At 33.4% G+C, this 15997-nt stretch overlaps 1 protein-coding gene and 1 long non-coding RNA gene across 6 annotated transcripts; one reads left to right on the plus strand and one right to left on the minus strand.

Moving 5' to 3' along the window:
* Positions 1-5306: 5306 nt before the first annotated feature.
* On the minus strand, positions 5307-7920 carry LOC111411857. Of its 4 annotated transcripts, XR_002705920.1 has the most exons (4): positions 7886-7920; positions 7594-7677; positions 6548-6680; positions 5307-5872 (listed from the first exon to the last, which is right to left on the minus strand). It is a non-coding gene; the product is annotated as an uncharacterized LOC111411857 (long non-coding RNA). The 4 variants fall into 4 exon arrangements; XR_002705917.1 differs by having other exon boundaries at positions 6548-7677; XR_002705918.1 differs by having other exon boundaries at positions 6496-7677.
* A 2210-nt stretch (positions 7921-10130) lies between these two features.
* Positions 10131-15232, plus strand: LOC111411858 (deoxyhypusine hydroxylase-B). 2 transcript variants are annotated; one of them, XM_023042491.1, is made up of 7 exons: positions 10131-10431; positions 11450-11583; positions 11681-11895; positions 12019-12157; positions 13402-13528; positions 14702-14820; positions 14913-15232. In XM_023042491.1, exons 1-7 carry the CDS (start codon positions 10266-10268, stop codon positions 14937-14939), a joined length of 927 nt encoding a protein of 308 aa, XP_022898259.1. In that variant the 5' UTR covers positions 10131-10265; the 3' UTR covers positions 14940-15232. The 2 variants fall into 2 exon arrangements, with proteins under 2 accessions (XP_022898259.1, XP_022898258.1); XM_023042490.1 differs by having other exon boundaries at positions 14898-15230.
* The last annotated feature ends 765 nt before the right edge of the window (positions 15233-15997 follow it).

Consider the following 15997-nt stretch of genomic DNA (forward strand, 5'->3'; position numbering starts at 1 on the left):
CCAAAAATAGGCAATTGAAGGTTACAAAGTTCAATCACTATAAGAATACACAAGAAAGAGACTTATCTCTTCAAAAAGGGAACCATAGATCTGCCTCAGACTCGCACAGAATCAACAGACCACATTCCTAATCTCAACTCATGAGAACTCTAAGTTTCACTCAAGAAATATCAATATATAGTAATTAATAACCTTCCAAAACATTGAATGAGATGATCGATTACAGAAAATAGGGAAGACTGAAAATCCTAACTCGAGAGAGATGAAGAACTCTCTCGAACCTCACTCAAGAGTCACGAAAAATGAGAAGTCACACAGCCAAATGAACAGTCCTTCCTATTTATATCACCAGAGTGTAAACCCTTCATCCAACGGTGGGAATTAAGCCAGGTGTCATCATCGGGCAGAATGCCAATTATAAAGGCGTGTTTTCAAAACACGTTTTGTTAGCTGAAAATATGGGAGCACAAATAACCGGGTTCGAGTCTCAACAATCTCCACCTTGCTACCATATTTTCTGCTTTAGTGCAGCCAGGAGACAATATCACTTTCTCCTTTCATTTGCTCCAAGTACCTGCAGTTTTATCACATAGTATCAATAGATAATGACTTTAAACAGTTTTTAAATTTGTTCAAAGGTATTATCTTTGTTCCTATATCAGATGGGTTATATTGAGTAGGTACTTTACCAATTTTCAAAACACATTTTGAAATAATGTCTCTAATAAAGTGATACTTAATGTCTATATGTTTAGTCCTATCATGATACATGAGATTTTTACTAAGGTGTATGGCACTTTGATTATCAGAATATAATGTTGCATTTTCATCAACAATTCCAAGTTCCATAAGTAATCCACTTAACTATATTCCTTCTTTAAAAGTATCAAAGGCAGCAATGTATTCTGCTTCAGTTGAAGATAAAGCTACAATCTTTTGTAATTGTGATTTCCAACTAATTAGATGAAGTTGATTTCCTATTGTCCCTATTTTCAGCAAAGTCGGAATCAGTAAATCCCTTTAAGGTTACTCCTTCTTTGTCATTTAAACACAAGATCCAAGTTTACAGTACCCTTTAAGTATCTTCAGAGCCATTTTAAAGCATTCCAGTGTTCTTCCCCAAGGTTACTCATAAACCTACTTAATATGCTAATGCTGAAAGCAAGATCAGGTATAGTACATACCATTAAGTACATCACAAAACCAATAACATTTACATAAGGTATTTTTGACATTTTATCAGATTTTTCAAAAGTTTTGGAACAGAGATCATAGGTTAGTTTAAAATGATTTGCAAGAGGCAGAGACACAGATTTACTGTCAAACATGTTAATTTTTTTTAGAATCTTTATCACATAATCATGTTGATTCAGAAATAACATATTTTTATCTTTATCTTTATAAATTTGCATACCAAGAATTTTTTTAGCATTTCCAAGATCTTTCATGTCAAATTTAGAGTTAAGTTGTTGCTTAATATATTCAATTTCAGATTTATCATAACTTGCAAGCAACATATCATCCACATAAAGTACAAGATAAAGAGAATGTTTACCTCCTTTACCTCTACAATACAAACATGTATCATAATTGCTCTTTTGAAAACCAAGTTTCAATACAAAAGAATCAAATCTTTTGTACCACTGCATAAGAGCCTGTTTCAGGTCATACAAGGACTTCTTAGCAGGCATACAACATTTTCTGAATTTCCCTTCACAAACCCAACTGGTTGTTTCATATAAATTGTTTCATCCAGATCTCCATAAAGAAAAGCAGTCTTAACATCCAACTGGTCAAGTTCCCATCCAAATTGAGCAACTAAGGCAAGTAAACATCTAATTATTGTATATTTAGCTACAGGAGAAAAAATTTCAGTGTAATCAACTCCTTCGTTTTGTGTAAATCCCTTTACAACTAACCTAGCCTTATACCTAAGACTATTATTTCCCCCTTCACCTTCTTTTATTTTATAAATCGATTTACAGTCTATAAGCTTTTGACCTCTTGGCTTCTCAACTAATTTCCAGGTTTTATTTTTAAGAAGTGAACTCGTTTCATCTTCCATAGCTGTTATCCACTTCTTAGAGTCTTTGCAGTTTATGGCATCTTCATAAGTGTTAGGCTCATTTTCAATTTGTTCCTAATAGGTAAATAATGAAACAAAATCATTTGAATCATATCTTGCAGGTGTTCTAGTCTGCCGTCTTTCCCTATCTCTAGTTAATTGATATTCTTCAATGGGATAGGTTGGATTTTCAGTCTGGTCATTGGTGTTACTATGTAGATTATTTTCAGTTTTATTTTCAGATTCATTTTCTGCATTAATCATTTCTGGTTCAACAGGTACATTTGTTTTTCTTTCAACCTTTGAAGGCTCCACCTCAATTTGTACATCATCAGAAGTCAAACTGTGTTTTCCTTCTAGGCATAGCATAAGGGATTCATTAAAGACAACATCTCTCCTAACAATCACCCTATAACCTTTCTCACTTTTAAGCCACAGTCTACACCCCTTCACATTTTCACCATAACCCAAGAAAACACATTTAAGTGATCTTGGTTCTAGTTTTCCAATATTTTGGTGTGCACGTTTTTAAATGTGAATAATCAACAGAATTTTTAGTCCATACTAATTCAGGTACTTCAAAATTTAGGGCAGAAGTGGGTGTTATATTAACTAAATATGCAGCTGTTTTTACAGCTTCACCCCAAAATATTTTTGGCAAACCAGAATTTAAAAGCATACATCTAACTTTATTTAGTAAGGTTCTGTTCATTCTTTCAGCTATGCCATTTTGTTGAGGTGTATAGGTAACAGTGAGATATCTTAATATACCTTGTTCTTTACAGAAATTATTGAACTCATGATTACAAAACTCCAGACACAATTTGAGGCCAAAAAACCCACACGTTAATTGCAAGATACAATCGAGCTCAAAACAGAAATTAAAACTTACAGAAAATAAATAACACAACAAGATTTTTCGGTCGAAACCCCAGAGGTTCAGTGACAAGTACCTAATCCCATGTTGAGCATCCAATCGAAGTTGATATTGCTCGGTTGCACTAAAGCCCCAAAAATAGGCAATCGAAGGTTACAAAGTTCAATCACTATAAGAATGCACAAAAAAGAGACTTATCTCTTCAAAAAGTGAACCACAGATCTGTCTCAGACTCGCACAGAATCAACAGACCACATTCCTAATCTCAACTCATGAGAACTCTAAGTTTCACTCAAGAAATATCAATATATAGTGATTAATAACCTTCCAAAATATCTAATGAGATGATCGATTACAGAAAATAGGGAAGACTGAAAACCCTAACTCGAGAGAGACGAAGACCTCTCTCGAACCTCACTCAAGAGTCACGAAAAATGAAAAGTCACACAGCCAAAAGAACAATCCTTCCTATTTATATCACCAGAGCGTAAACCCTTCATCCAACGATGGGAATTAAGCCAGGTGTCATCATCAGACAGAATGTCAATTATAAAGGCGTGTTTTCAAAACACGTTTTGTTAGCTAAAAATATGAGAGCACAAATAACCGGGTTCGAGTCTCAACACTGAGTGCATTAGATTTTTGCCATATTATATATTCAAATGAGAAAATCAACAAGGGATGCCACTGTTTGCATATTAGGATTGAATTAGGGTTCTAACTATTGGATCTTGGGGTTCCAATTTAGGCTTAGATTGAGATAGATTTCTCAAAATCATACATTCTCCAAAAAGGAAAAACTCTCCAAACAAAAGTTTAAAAGACAACCTTGTAAAGAGAAGTAGTCCAAACCTTTATATATTGTATATTTATTTCATTTTTATTTGAATGTAACTTTAATATCTTGTAGTTTGCCAAATATCAATGGCTTTCATGTTCTTTTTCCCTCTCAATGTTTAAAACAGTGCAGGAGTGCATATGAATTTTACAGCATACTAATGAATCGTGCATCTATCACATAGCATCGGAATCTAGACATACCACTTTATTTGAAAGTTTGAAGTGTTGCAAAGACGTCAAAACACCCGCCCTTTCACATCAAGGTCAAATTTACATATGCTATACGAATAGGTTGACCAGATATTCACATTCTTAATTTATATCATGAGCAATTACACTATCTACTTCCACGTACAAAAATTTTTAAATAGGCGCTAACAATATTGGATTGGAAAGTACTCTAAAATTATGTTGACTCGTTTTATTTACAAGTTAAATTGTGAAAGAGAAATCAAATTAATTTGAACGTAATCTTTATTTGATATCATTACCCTAATTATAGTACAAAAAGATAAATATTGAGAGACGATCTTGTGAAGAAGTGTTCTAGGATGAAGAATAAAAGTATGTGACTTGGTTCTTCTACTCAATCTATTGATTCTGTTGTATGAAAGATATACATAACTGAATAAACAGGATATTAAATTAATAACCAAAAGACGACAATAGTGAAGCACCAGTGGTCTAGTGGTAGAATAGTACCCTGCCACGGTACATACCCGGGTTCGATTCCCGGTGGTGCATATCTTTTTTAATTTCCTAATTTTCTGTATTGGCCTGACGATCAACAAATTTCACATACAAATATCAGTGCATATGACAAAAGATGACTTGATTCATGAACTTTCATTTAAAGACATCCCACAGAGTCACAGACTAGTCTAAATCGGGTCAAGTTATACTTGTTCAAATTGATTATATAATAACATTATACTCTTTGAATTATCATATTATAATATTATATTCTTTGTGCAACTCTTCATAGTCATAATGAAAAAGTAATGTATTCTCTTTTGAGTAATTATTATATTTACACTATTTTTTGTAAACCATCATACGCCCCTGTTTTGATAGTCATTATAAAGAGAAATTGGAAAAAAAAAATAATGTTTTGAATAGTGATTTTTAAAAAAAATATATATGATTAAAAAGTAGGAAAAATCTTTAATTTACGTGCAAAATATTCATTGTTTTAATACGTGAGTAAAAATAAGTATGAGAAATAAAAAATTTTGACATAAAGAGTCAACACAGGGAATATACTTTTTTTGAACATGATCCTTAATTTTTGATCATTTCTATATTTATATCTTGAATTTTTTTGCATCATGTTTTTATCCTTAACCTTCAATAATTAGCACATTTTGCCCTAATGATGATTTTTATCCAGATATTCTGTTAATGTAGCAACGAATATTTTATCAAACTTCTGTATTCCTTGTTTGTTTTGCTTACTTAAAAATATGATAAGCAAATAACTCTTTTTATGCTCGAACAGGTAAAGCCATATCAACCAACATAAAATTGAACAATCACACGTTTTCCAAAAGATATATTAAAATGTCTTTCTGTCCATCGCATACATTCAAGTGCATGTTGCATTCCGAAACATCTCTACAAAAACAAGATTGCTATGGCATCTCACAGCCGTGTAACGACATTGAGCATCCTCAAGTTCTTTGCCAATTTATGTAATCTCTTACCTAATAAGATAGTTTACGACAAGGAAAATAACCACAAAAGATGCCACGAGAGAAAACATCCTGCGGTTTGATTTGGTTTCGAACACCCGAAGCAAGTAAGAAGTCAAATTATAGGAAAGTAAATATTCAAGTAAAAGAGAGTAGCATAACAGAATAAAGGTCATAAATACCATCTTAAATTTATCCATGGTTCCGGATAAAACTCCTCTTGAACTATCCATGTCATGGCCCTAAGGGCAAAAAGTTGGAAGTCATCGAGCAGTACTTAACCATAATTGATGATGATTATACACATCTGGTTTGTGGGAGATATATTCAATAATATCACACCATTCGGTCCAATATTCGGTTACGAGTCTCAACCTCCTTGTGTATATCACCTGACAGCTGTTGATGCAAAGAATAGTTAGGACACATATAGGAAATTGTCCATACAAGAGATGGGCAAATAAAGGATTCTCTTTTTTCATTAATAGCAGTTTTAACTTGTTTCAAGATGTCTTGAACAAGGGAGGTTGCAAACTAACAATTTTGGTCATCAAAGCGTAAGTATATATAAAATTTGAATTATGTTAGACTTCTGTCAATTTCTTCGGGGTTATAAATTTGAAAAAAAAAATTCTCCATAAAAAAAATGCACGATTGGGGTGTTATAAGAGGATACACATAAAGCCCATTAAACAAATGAAACTTCAACATATTGCAATAAAGCTGTCATTCACACTCATCCAAGTTGAGTAAATTTGCTTATAGTCGAAGGAATTACAAACGTTTGGAAGAGTCTTTAATAGGCATTCTCCATCAATCAATTTAACAATTCAACTGTTCTTTTGTTCTTTAATCTTTCCTCATGATCAAACACTTAATGTGATCCTTAATATGATCTAACATGATTCCTAAACCACCAGTTACAGCAACCCATTCAACTCTGTCATTAGTCTCTAACAAAACACAAAACTGACATATGAAAAACTATATACTTGTTAATCCGGGAAAAAAAATGTACTAACCAGTCAAATATAGCCAACATTCGACTATAAACTCCTGCAAATTCGAACTTACTCTTTTCAGTAGATTAACTCGATCTTGCAATCCATCAACTGCCCTATCATTCTCTTGCCCATCAATTTCATGAGAGGAATACAAAGATGAAGCCCTTATACCACTTTCCTCTATACCATCAAACAGAGCAGCCCTAGCATTATGGTCCCCGAATTCAGGATCATTGTGAGTGGTATGACAGGTAGAGACTAAGAGACAGTAATGAATTTGATGGAATAAAAGTAAATTCTGATAGAAAACAAATATTAATTTTAAAAATAATTACTAAAAAATCTTATGCACTCTGACCCTCAGTCAATTACTGAAGTTCAATGCTCCGGGGCATTTGCATGTTGGGTGACTACCCGTTTATGCACTCTTCCTTCTTAAGATCAAGATGCCGATGTTAGAGGCACCATATGTCATATCATAAGGTTCAATTTTAGATTTCGAAATTCTGATGGAACATACTCTTGTCAATTTTTCCCCATTTCGAAAACAAGTGAAAATTCATTCTTCATGGTAGTCCTTTTTTAAATTACTTTGGTGGAGTGTAAGTAAAAGAGTCACTATAGATTACTCTATGATTGGGGGTATGATGGGATCAGATTAGGATAAGATATTTAATCTACAGCCAAAAGCAAGTATAGATTTTCAAAAAAGCTACATTTGGCATGACCACATCTCAACAGCATAGCAGACATTTTAGGCGTCTAATGACCTACAAACCAAAATCTGGGGTTCTAACCTTTTCTTTTCTTTATTTCATTTCTATTTACTTATTGTGGGATTTAGCATTATAACCATAGTCATAATTATTGATTTTCTTTGTAATCACACTTATACTTTTTACAGCTTATAGAAGCAATCAATTACAGTTATACTTTATACAGCTTATAGAAGCAATCAATTACAGACGAATATAATTAATCAACATTACTAGCAATATTTCTCCAACCTCAATTCATAAATTATAGGAACTTCTAGTTCTTGTACAATAAAGTGAGTCAAAGGTTATGGCCTAATTGGCGCAGAATAAAAACAAAAAGAAAATATTGCAAAAAGACCTCCTAGAATTCATGGATATTGCAGATATCCGTAGAATGCTCTCGGATTATAGAAAATATCGCGGCGATTCACTAGTTGTAATTCTGCATATACAAATACAAAAATAATTAGAATCCACGATAATCAATAACAAATTGCTCCAATATAAATTAAAAATTTCAAATTCTAGGGGCTTTACAATCAATAAAAAAGTTAAGCATTCGATAGTGATTATTCAGGGACGAATAAAGGGAGTTGCTGTAACTCTAATAGAAAGTTTTCAGATCTAATGAAATAGAGAGAGAGCGTTACGCGTGCCGACAGAGGGAAGAAGCAGAAGTGCAGGACTGAAAGACGAGTCCGTATGTATATTTTGCCTTTTCTCTCGTTTTTTTTTTTTTTTTTTTTTTTTTTTTCTTTTTTTTTTTTTTTTTTTTTTTTTTTTTTTTTTTTTTTTTTTAACGAGGTATCCCAACTTACTCCAGACTATATATTATCGTCCCTGAACTTCCGGCCCCTCAGCAGCTCAGGAAGGTAAATCGCGGAATGTGCCCAAGTTGACCAGGGTTCGAACAGACTTTATACTCCTGGCCCCAAGAGAGCCTCCTCCATGATTATTACATCACGAAACTGCTTCAACCCTTCCTCTAGTTATTACAACACTCAGCTGCTCCAACGAGGAATCGAACTCCCCACGCTGGGGTTGCGAGCCCCGCACTGTCCTTCCTTTGCCAACTTGGATGTGCCCCGAGGGGCCCTTTTCTCTTGTTCTTTGTACTGTATTAATTTTCAACTCTCATTCTTTGTAATATATACATTTTAAATCACATTCTTCGTTAAAATAATATTATAACGTAAACAAAAAATATTTTCTTTTTTTTTTTTACCATACTCAATATCAATCACTATTCCATAATACATTCTTCCTAAATAATGGGGGACAAAGACACCCTCTATATACGTATACAAATTTTTATGAAATTTTGAATATTTAGTCCTTTATTTTAACGCCTTATGCGAACACATCCCCTTACATTTTAATCTCAACCTTTACTGATTTTGCAAAATATACAGTCCACATTTTACTCAAAATTTATTTTTTTCAAATATCATTTTCAAACATATATTCTCCCGTAAAATAATTTTACGCGTAAGCTAAAAAAATATTCCTCTTTTTTAACCACGCATACTATCAAAAATTATTATTCCAAAACGCATTTCCTTCGAATATGGGTTTCAAACAGGAGTATAGAGTACTGTTTTGAGGAGAAAATGGATAAAACTCCCATAGTATTAATAATTAAAATGAAAGGAGGAAAGAAAAAGGAAAAAAGTAATGCATAGAAAGAAAAAATGGGTCATCCTTCTTCAATAGGGTATGACAAAACTCCCGAATCAAACTGACTGAACCAAATCGAATTGAACAATTCTTCTTAAGTTAAATATCCGAATGAGTATTTAAATCAAGAATCGATGAGTTCGATTCGATTCTCAATTCTAGATCAAGAACTAAAGAACTGGATAAGATCCGAATCTCCCTGATTTTTTAATTAATTCATTTTAAATAAGTCAAATAATTTTATTTTTTCTAAATAAATTTACTAACTAGTTAATTTAGCTCAAACTCAAAAATATGATTTTCCTATTTCTAATTTTCAGTTCAAAGCCAACTTAATTAAATTGACCTAAGTTTTATCCAAATCTGTTACTTTATCGTAGTGTCATTTCTGTCATTTCTCTCTCTTAATTATTGTGAACTCACCATCTTCCTTTTCTTGTGATTTTAGCAATCAAATCTATGAAAAACTCAGCAAAGAAATATACAAAAGACACATAAGATTGAACTATATTATTTTGTAAGAATTACGATTGAACATATCACTAGTTGAATTAATGTAACTTTGTAAATATTAAAAAATTTAATTATAATACAGAAACCGGGAACTGAATCGAACCGAATTCGAACGATTCCATAATTAAATTTGGACTCGACGGTATCAATTATTAAATACCCGAAAAATTTGGACCCATTTAATTTTCGTTAGAATCGAATCGAATTGGATCATGCCCAACCCTATTCTTAAACAATCCACTCTTCAACCCCTCCCAACATCAATGTTGGACAATAATGCGAACTTGAGCATTTTTATAAGTATGACTTTGACAAGTAAAAATATGATTGTTGTTCAATGAGACAATTGTGGAAGTTCATTAGCATCTTTATTGTTCACATAGAAAACTTGCTAAAATTTTGTGATCAAGTACTAATTTAATGAACGAACAATTCAACCCTTGAAACATATTATAGTTCTAGGTGACGAATAGTCAACATTGAGGTGCCAAACCTTTTTGTTGATATGAGTTCTTAGACTGTATCATCATGTTATTTTGAAGATAACTTTTATCCGTTGAGTGCAATCATTCCACTCGGCTCCTCCAAAGGTATTGATGATAATATCGATTAGTTTAAAAAATAAAAGTGGAGGGACTAGAATGAAACTTTGCTCCAAGTTGGGTGACCTCCAGTATTTTATATTCTTAAGCAACCCAAGAAAACTTGGAGAGTGGAGAACAATTCTCGTCAAAGTTACGTCAACGGCCATATACCAGAATACGGATATAAGCTCAAAAAGTTGTAGGGAGCTAGGGCTTTGGCAATCGATTTCCGGTTCCGACTACATTTCAGCTCCTAATGGATTGCTCTGATACCGGATATTCGTTCCAAGTTTCAGACGACACCGAGAAATTCCTTTGTGACCAACTTTTGGATCAAAACCAACCGATTTCGGAGCGATTCAGAGCCCTCTTCTCTCTTCGCAACCTCCGTGGGCCTGCTCCTCGCAATGCCCTTGTCCAAGGTACCATATTTATGCGTGTGTTTATATTTTATTAGTTATTTTTACATCGACATTTGTTTTGTCTATATATGTTATGTTAATTTGGGATAAATGTAAATTTCACCTTGAATTGAATTAGTTTGATTTCCTGTAGGAAGATACTAGCATGGAAAAACTCGAACATTTTGTGCACTCTCTGCTTTAGTTTTATTATCCCTTTCCTTTACTCTTGCCAGGCAAGTTTTGCATATAGCTGCAGTGAACTATAGTTAGTTTTATTTACGTTGATTAGCAGAAGTCAGTGTATTGTTAAAATTTCTATTTTGACTTGAGTTAGTAAAATCATATATTGTATTTTATTTGAAGTTGTACTGGTAAATCTGCTATATGATTGTAGATTATCATCTCTCTCCTTCCCCCTAGTTCTTTTTTTCTTTTTGACTCTATGAGAAAAGGTTCATCAACATCTAATATGACATGAAACTTTCAGTAAATTCCCAGACAAGAAGGTCCGTCCATGAATGGACTTCCATTCTAGAAGTTGGTCAGAAACTACTACCAAAAAGTATTGTTTGGAGTAAAGAGCTTCATATGTATCTGTGGTTGTCTTGGAGGCTCATTATGAAATTGACACAGAAAATATATTGTTGAAAATTGGCTGAGGCACTCATTTTGTTCTCCTTTTTTATTCTAGAAAAATCACTTCGGCTGAACTTTACTAATTTTTATTTGTCCTTGCAAAATGATACTGTCAATAAAACAACTAGATTTATCTTAGTGCAAGAGTTTGATAATCTGTAAGCCGACACCATCATAGTTCTGCTTATTTGAGCAGAACATCTGAATTGATTTCGGAGCTTTTGAACCAGGCCATGGGAGGTTGTATCGACTGTCATACTTTATGTGCTGATGGCATAGCTTCATTATCTTTCACTCGTAACTTGTTGGCAGGATTTCCATTGCTACTTTCAGTACAGTGTTCTTTTGATAAATATTTATCACACTGATGTTAGTATATATGGGACTTCTCCCGTTTCAGCAACAAGGGACGCGTCAAACCTGCTAGCACATGAAGCTGCATTTGCATTGGGTCAGATGCAAGATGCTGATGCTATCCCTGCTTTGAAAGCTGTTCTAAATGATCTTTCATTGCATCCCATTGTTCGCCACGAGGTATAATTCTTTTGAATTTGGATGAATTGTATTTCGCCATCACCTTGTTGATAGCTTAAAGCATTTCGTCTATTTGTGTGCACTCGCATATTCATAGGCTGCAGAAGCTCTTGGCGCAATTGGTTTAGAAAGTGTTGTTGGCCTTTTGAAGTATAGTTTGGCTTCAGATCCAGCTCAAGAAGTGCGGGAAACATGTGAACTTGCTTTGAGTCGAATTAAGGAGCTGAAGAACACATCGCCCTCAAAATCATCACCTTTCTTGTCAGTCGACCCAGCCACACCTGCTTCTTGTTCTTCTGCACAGGAATTGAGGTGTGCAATTCTAAATTTAGATTGATAACATGCCCATCTATTTATTTTTTTTTATTGGTGTGTTTTTTTATATATATATATATATATATATATATATATATATATATATATATATATGTTCAGAGGAGTTCTATTGAATGAAAGCAATAGCATGTATGAACGGTATGCTGCACTTTTTGCTCTTCGAAACCTTGGAGGAGAGGAAGCTATCTCTGCCATTATTGAGTCCCTAGGTGCAAATAGTGCTCTTCTACGGCATGAGGTCTGTTTTCCTTTTTCTGCTTATCTTTGGGGACATATGGTTTTATGTATTTAGTTTTCTGTTATATTGTAGGCCTTGTCTCGGTGAAATATAGAAAATGGGGCATCTTATATATTTTGGTACAGATTCTTCAAAACTCACCTCCAATCATACATTTGCCAATAAATAATTTTACACATGTAACCACACTCTCTCCAAAAAAATACTTTTCACAAAAATTATTTTCAAAAAATCTACATCAAAGAGGCCCTAAATTAACTTTGAGGGCCGAGGCACTTAATCTATTCTGGCATAAGTGTAACTTACTCTTAAGTACCACTGCATTTTTTTATTGGATATGCACCTGCTTATCGTCCCACTTCTTGGTGAGAAATTGATATCTACCTGCTTCAGTATAATGTTAAGGGTAGCTTGAAGAAAGCAATTTTTTGGGAGGATGTACTTCATTGAAGATCATTAGTCTTTCCTGCCCAAGGTGTTGTGATGTCAACTGTATAGGATACACTTAGCTCCTGTTGGACAGCCATTATTTTCACTCTTTTTTCTACATAATTGTTTTCAACCACACATTCACACAATAATATATTTCACACGTAAATCCAAAACTTTTCCCTACTTTTTAACTACACATTCTCTTAAAAATCACTATTTAAAACATTGTTTTTTAGGAATAATGGTTGTCAAACAGGGGCTTAGAGAACTGCCACGGTGGTAATGATCTGGGAACATGCATATAATGAAAAATTCCTTCCACTTATTTTGATGATTGCATGAAGAATGATAATCTACTTGGTTCTGGGCATAGCTATAAGAATTTGTTTGAATAAGCATAAGAGAAGTTGTCCATAAGAATGAGTTGAATTTGTCACATCAAACCAGAAAATCTAGTGTTTGCTGAGGTATAAATTACCCCTGAATTTATACGAGTTGATTCCCTTGTATCTCCAAAGATATGAAAATTGGAGAGAAAGGATAATGAATTAGTGAGCGGTTTTTGTTGAGTTGATTACCTTTAATACCAAATAAGGAGCTGACCCTACGTACGAAAGCAAAAGCGCACATATCAAATAAGGAGCTGACCCTACATACGAAAGCAAAAACACACACGGGGAAAGTAGTAAAATAGTTAGATGATCCAGACCAATAATTTTTTTTTCATAATTTTGAGCAGCGTACTCTGGTTATTACTTGAAGAACTGATTATGTAATATTGATCTATAATTTTTTATTGATTCGGTCTCCAGGTTGCCTATGTATTGGGCCAGTTGCAGAACAAAAAAGCTTCAGATGCTCTATCCCAGATTCTTAGGGATGGTAGTGAACATGCAATGGTTAGACATGAAGCTGCTGAAGCTCTTGGTTCAATTGCAGGTTTGGCCTCTGCTTATATTTTTGACATATTCTTCTGGCTATTATTACCCATAATGGTGTTTAAAGTTAGTTTGATTATGATAAGAAAGTATAATAACTGTACGTATTATACATGTGAAGAAAAGTAGATGAGCAACTATTAATGCAGCAGCAGTATATGACATTAATAGAACTGTAAACACATTTTTTGCTTGATTTTTCCTGCTTGAGGTTTGTTGACCCTGGTGCCGTTCAAGGACCATGCGATATCCATCAGAGTTAAAAGTTGATCATGGCAATTGCATAAAAGTGAAAATAACTGTTGAATGTGTTTCTGCGAGCATAATGAAGAGGCCGGGGGAAAATAACTTTTTTTTTTTCTTTTTTTTTTTTGGGGGGGGGGGGGGGGTGTGGGGGTGTTTGTAATATGCCATAGTTCTATATTATATGGGATACAAGTCTCTGAGTTTTTATGTTCTTGATTGAATTAATTATCATCAGTGAAAAATTGCATCAAATTGATAAAGACATTTAATAGGGATGTGGGATTTATATCATTTTAGTTGTAAGTAATAAAGAGCTGTCAAAAGTATAGATTCTTTGCTAAGTGCTAACGTGATAATGAATTTATAATTGACGACCCATCTCCTGACAAATTCTGTGATTTGTATATTACATTTCTTTCTAAGAATGTGATAGCTCTCGTGTTATGAATTATTCACAGTGGACGTAAAATATACAGTGTCTTGAAAGAGATGCATGAGCACATATAGAAACTGTTTAGAAGACCCATCTTAGATGACCTGTTGATGGTTTGCTAGAGTTTTGGGCTCTGCTTTAAATATATACTCATTATTTTTACGCGAGTTTTCCCCCTAAATACTAAAATAAAATGTCTTTTCTATAAATTCTTCAAAATATAAAATCTATCATCTTGTTTCTTGCATGATATTCTTTACCTGTGCATGTTTTACTTGAATTACACGCCCCGCCAGTCCTCAATGGTTACTTGTATCTTGAATTTGTACAAGGTGTGTACCTGTCACCATGCTGTTGCTTCTGAGATTTTCATGGATGTACATTGATACAAAACACAAACTGATTTTAACTGTACATGTTTTACTTCTCTGCAATATAATTTTTTCCGTTTTATTTGGCCCTATGCTTGTTTCCTGCATCATCTGCATTTTGCAGATGATGAATGTATCACACTGCTTGAGGAATTTGCTAAGGATCCAGAGCCTATTGTCGGACAGAGCTGTGAAGTTGCTCTCAGTATGCTTGATTTCGAGAGATCAGGAAAATCATTTGAGGTAAATTTAGAAGCAGAAATTTTAAATTTGTGAATAATTATTTCTGGAATGGTAGCTATATCTCTGCTATTATGCAGTACCTCTTCATGCAGGTGCCTCAAATGCAGCAAGCGCCGTAAGAGGTCGATTTTTCCCTTTTTTCTTCTTCTTCTTTCAGAGAGGACATCAATACTCATTAGTGTTTACTAATTCAAATCCACGCGATATGCTTCTTTAAATTGAGGTTCCCAAACGAACCGACACTTGCTACTATTTATAATAAGTTAGTGAAGTTTTAGAACCAATTAGCACTGGAGAACCATCGAGTTCTTTTATGAATATTGTGATTGCTTAGTACTTCTGTCGCTATTTAACTGACATGTGACATGTTCATATCGTAATCAATGTCTTCATATATATGCAATCTAACATACCAAGGAAACTTTATTGTTTAATAGATAGTGCAAAGACGATTGCTACCATTGTTGTGAATGCGCACACACAGTCGAGATTAGAATATTGTACCAAATTGGTTAGGATATATTGTCAAATAATTAGTAAGTTTACCTAATATAAGTACTCTATCTGATTATTTAATAAGAGATTGTACTCAAACAGATAGACCAAATGTACCCTCGATTGGGTGCACCCAGCCACTTGATTAAGCAAACTCCACTATTGTCCAAGTTTTGCAATTAATGTTTAGTTAAAATATATTAATTAGTTGAAGTGTCACTGAAAACTTACACATGAATTTGTTGCGTTTTTGTTTGACAAATTCATAGGCACGAATTTAAATAATTAGTAATTTTAAAATAAGATGAATTTATACAATTTTTATAACTGTTTTAAAATTGTTTGTTGCACTTTAAAGTGTAGCAGCAAGTAAAACCTTTTCAAACCTCATTTCGGCGTTAAACAAATTGAAAAAATAAAAAGATCGTTAAAAAAGTGGCGTCTTTTGTTCATCCCCTTACAGAAAAATCATTTCATTAAATTGAATTGGGAAGTTAATTATTTCTTTGGATTAATTTTATGTTTGAATGAGCTTTAGTTGAATTCAATTGAAAATGATATGTGGCTAAGGGTTGGTCAAAAAAGAGAAGACAAACAAAGAAAGGAAACTTTAGGATGAAAAGAACATTTAATAATAATATTTTATAATCTAAATGTGATTCCATTTTATAAAAATAAAAAT

This window comes from Olea europaea, chromosome 16 (genome assembly GCF_002742605.1).
Source record: "Olea europaea var. sylvestris chromosome 16, O_europaea_v1, whole genome shotgun sequence".
Classification (NCBI taxonomy): domain Eukaryota; kingdom Viridiplantae; phylum Streptophyta; class Magnoliopsida; order Lamiales; family Oleaceae; genus Olea; species Olea europaea.

What these genes read in the sequence shown, in the direction of transcription:
- LOC111411858 (XM_023042490.1), top strand. Translation starts at nt 10,266, where the DNA reads ATGGATTGCTCTGATACCGGATATTCGTTCCAAGTTTCAGACGACACC. An exon ending in TCTTCTGCACAGGAATTGAG is followed by an intron (nt 11,896 to 12,018) that starts GTGTGCAATTCT and finishes ATATATGTTCAG; the next exon opens with AGGAGTTCTATTGAATGAAA. An exon ending in GTGCTCTTCTACGGCATGAG is followed by an intron (nt 12,158 to 13,401) that starts GTCTGTTTTCCT and finishes TTCGGTCTCCAG; the next exon opens with GTTGCCTATGTATTGGGCCA.